This window comes from Chrysochloris asiatica, unplaced genomic scaffold, assembly GCF_000296735.1.
Source record: "Chrysochloris asiatica unplaced genomic scaffold, ChrAsi1.0 scaffold00080, whole genome shotgun sequence".
In the NCBI taxonomy this organism is placed as follows: Eukaryota; Metazoa; Chordata; class Mammalia; order Afrosoricida; family Chrysochloridae; genus Chrysochloris; species Chrysochloris asiatica.
In genome coordinates, this window is record NW_006408598.1 from 1,718,813 (window position 1) to 1,722,775 (window position 3,963).

General features: G+C 38.7%; 1 protein-coding gene across 1 annotated transcript in view; it reads left to right on the forward strand.

Moving 5' to 3' along the window:
• The window catches only part of TASP1 (taspase, threonine aspartase, 1), a 476,835-nt gene extending 474,751 nt beyond the window's left edge, over positions 1-2,084 (forward strand). The window contains exon 16 of the mRNA XM_006865621.1: positions 1,992-2,084. Coding sequence (XP_006865683.1) covers positions 1,992-2,084 — 93 coding nt within the window. The remainder of the gene's footprint in view (positions 1-1,991) is intronic.
• Positions 2,085-3,963: the final 1,879 nt, after the last annotated feature.

Genomic DNA, 3,963 nt, shown 5'->3' on the forward strand with positions numbered 1-3,963 from the left:
AGTAATGATATCTCTCGTTCCACGGCCTTTTCTGAATCTGGCTTGAACTTCTGGAAATTCTCTGTCAAAGTATGCAGCCGTTTCTGTATTACCTTTAGCAAAACTTTACTTGCTTGAGATATCAAAGAGATTGTCTGATGATTTCCGCATTCCATTGGGTCATCTCTCTTTGGAATGGGCACAAATATGGATCTCTTCCAGTCATTCGGCCAAATAGTTGTCTTCCAGATTTCTGGGGATCTGTATGATGGATCAACTCCTAACTAATCCCTCTCATAGCTGCCTACCTGTGTTACTAACTTAAAAAGAATGAGATTAGGGGTAGAGTTAACTAAGGGCTTGTTTTATCTCAGGAAACTTTTTTTGCTTTAGGAAGACCTTTTGAAAAAAATTGGTAGATAATACCTGGGGACGGAAATTCTTGGTATCACTTTTTCAGTAATTAAGTGAGCATCAACAATGAATCCAGTATATGATAGAATTTGAGCTTTATGTTCTGCGTATTACAAGGGCTGCTGGGTAGTAGAAACAAACAATACCCTTTCCCTCCCCCCCACTTCTCTCTCTAGGTAAATGAGATTATCATGAGAAACAAAAGAGCCACAAATTCTAAGGTAAACTAGATGCATGTGGTAAGACCCATGTTTGGTTATTAAATGCAATAATGAGGCCAGAGTCTGAGGAATGGTTCCCAGAACCTGATTCAAGTGAGTAAACTCAGGCATTCTTTAATGCCACGTGATACCACAGAGACCTGCTTTGCCCAGCTACACACTGGGAAGTCAACTGACCTCACCCTATATATTACAAACTGCTGCCTGACTTGTACAAAGAAAAACTAATACCCAGGGAACAATTTCTGCTCTCTAGAACTTTCCAAAGTATTTATATCAGTGATTCTAATTGGACATGTCCAGTTAGACTCACAGAATAGTATCTCTCCTACTTCATACTACAAAACAGTCTACTATTATTCCATCTAAAACATATGCTCATTTCAGTTTTGGTTGCATAAGAGGATGTCAGCCGTACCTTGGCTTGGCCTAACTCACCAGCCACATCTGATAATCTGTCTCTGGGGACTAGAACTCACTGCAGTTCAATCCCCAGGAAAAGCTTGTTTAGAAAACCAGAATTAGAGAGGATTACTTGATATTTATGAAATCTCTCTGTTCTTCTTTGGAACTCCCAACATTTATCTGTCCCTGGATTAAGCCAGACCATCAAAAAAGAAGAAATTCCTAACTGATTTCCACTCTGGCCTCTGGCCCCTCCCTTAACTGAGAGATACTGTAACACTCAAATCTACAGAACTCTTTGTTGTACTATTGACGTCTTCACTTTTCCCAGGCTGCACTGTGCCCTCTTTATGAAGATCTACCAGGGACAGTTGTTCTTGTCTAAGCAGTTGGTTTACTTTTCCCCTGTAAACCACATGTGTTTCACCTTTGTTTCTGTCTTTTCCTTACTTTACAAACTCTTACATTTTCTCTCATTTTCTCATACTTTAGATTATTGAGTTTTCTGAATTTTTTATAAGCTCCTTAAATGCTTGAAGGAAAAAAATGGGGATATAAACATTGGAGTCCTGGTGTGGCACTGCAGGTTAATGCAAGGTTGGTTTGAACCGTGAGGTCAGTAGTTCAAGCTCACCAGCTGCTTCTCGGAAACCCTGATTAAATAACAACTGTTATTCCTATTGTCTTGAAATTTAAACGTCACTGTTCTGAATATGACAAAGTGTTCAGTTCTGTGTTGTCAAGGGCCTTGGTCATCTAGCTCATCTCTGTTTCCATTTGCTAGCTCTGTGGCTGGCATGTAGCAGATACTCAGTGACAGGATCTTATGGTACGTTGGTACCTAAGGGTCACCATCATCGTGGCCTATGGGTGCTCAGAAACAAAGTGAAGCCATAGCTCTCCTCCATCTGTATTGGATATGGGAGGATGCATCCAGCACATCTAACACTTTCTGTGTCTCCCTCTCTGCAGACCCACATTTCAAGACTCCCTCCCGGTGCGGTGGCAGGACAGTCCGTTGCAATCGAAGGTGGGGTTTGCCGCCTGGAGAGCCCAGTGAACTGATTCTTCGGACTGAGCAGGAAACATCTGAAAGGCATTTCAGTACCTGAGCTTTCCGGGCTTTTTAATTAGAGTTGAATGTTTCTCATCTTCCTCCTTTTATAACTCCTCTTGCAACCTCATCCACAACTCGAGGCGCAAGTGCTGCTGTAGCTAGTGTTTAGTGATGCGTGTGGATCTTTGGCAGGTGAATGTGACTGAGTGTATGTGTGTGTGCACAAGTACACACAAGCTTGCAGTGTATACGCTTCTTCCTTGATGAAATAGTAACTTCACCTTATTGTGCAAACATAAACAAAAATGATGAATTCTTCTTTACAAATTGTGTTCTTAACTGTTTACAAGTAAAACCTAAAGTTGCAGGAAGTAATTCTGATTTCATAGAAAGATTCCAACTGTCATTCATGTGTCTGTAATGAAAAGTCAGTCTACTTAAATGATTTGACAGTGGCAGTGCTCCATTTATGAACAGTAATGAGTAATAAAGTGTTTTTATTTGTTAGCCAGTTTAAGTGGATCCTGTGGTAGCTTAAACTGTTGTTCTCATCCCTCATACAGGGCATTTTTCTGTTACAAAGAATGGTTTCAGTGAAACAGTCGAGCAGAGAATTAAGGTCAGAACCTTTTAAAATAAAAGTCCTATTGATAAAGTTTGTACTTCTTTCCTCAAGCTCTTCTAAGCTCCAACACTGCTAGCCTGGAGCTGTAAGCATACTATATCATGAAAGAGTATATGTGAGGACAGACAGTACTGCAGAGTGTTGGATTTGTGTACAATGGAATGTTATTTACAATGTAACACTGTAAATAAGAAAGCAAAGTTTATGGAAAATTCAATATTATCTGTTTCTTGTTTAAATATATTTTTAACGTGAAGGCAAAAGAATACATGAAACATATTACCAGGTATAGTATGTGACTCCTTCTCAGACTAATAAATTATCTTTTAAAGCCTAGTTTGGAGAGCTTTTTTATTTGCTTGCTTTTTTGTTTGTTTGCAAAGTAGCTTCTTCCAGAAATCATACGTATCCATCCTACTATTGTTGTGGTTTTTCAACATACATTCTTAAACCTGTACAGTTAGTGTAGGTATTAAAAGGTGAAAGTTGAGCTTAATACATGATTCAAAGGTCATTATGGAAGTTCCTACCATTTCAGCTGCAGTTTGATAATTTTTTTTAAAGGGAAGGATATTTTTCCTTGTATAAGAGAGAAGGGAATTTTTTTTCTATTAAAGAAGACCTAAGTTTGCTGCCCTTTGAAAAATTATAGTGACAGCTAAAAATGCAATGGTTCCAGTTGATAAATAGTTCCATTGCTTCTAAAAGTTATATTTAGTGATTCTGGAGCACATTAAAAAAATTAAAAAACAGGACTTTCCTTTTGATTTCATATAAAAGAAGTGGTTATCAAGAAGATACTAAAGATAGACTTGCTCAGGAGGAAGACGTTTCCTGTACCATATAATCATGCCTCTGGGCAGTACCTGATAAAGCCCCAGAAGAAATTATACACTTGACATCGATGTATGGCCAGATTATAAAGGAAGACAACCAAAATGGTGTGGGTGTAAATATGATTTGGGATTGCTGATTTATATTCCTCATACAGGCAATTACATTTGTCTCGCTGTGTTCTTGTAGACAGATTGGTGCCTAGGTATCTGTTTCTCATTCTTAATGAGACTGAGAATTTAATAAGAGATGCGCTGGCTGATGGGGGAAGTCTTTGGCTTCAAAAGCTTTCAAAGACCTGTTACCTGTTGGCAGCGTTTTTTCCAGGAACTGGGCTGGATCATATAAAACTATCTGGACACTTTGTAGTCTGAAAATCATCTGATCTAGTTCACCAGAAATACCATTTCTTTCATCTCTTTCGTCTC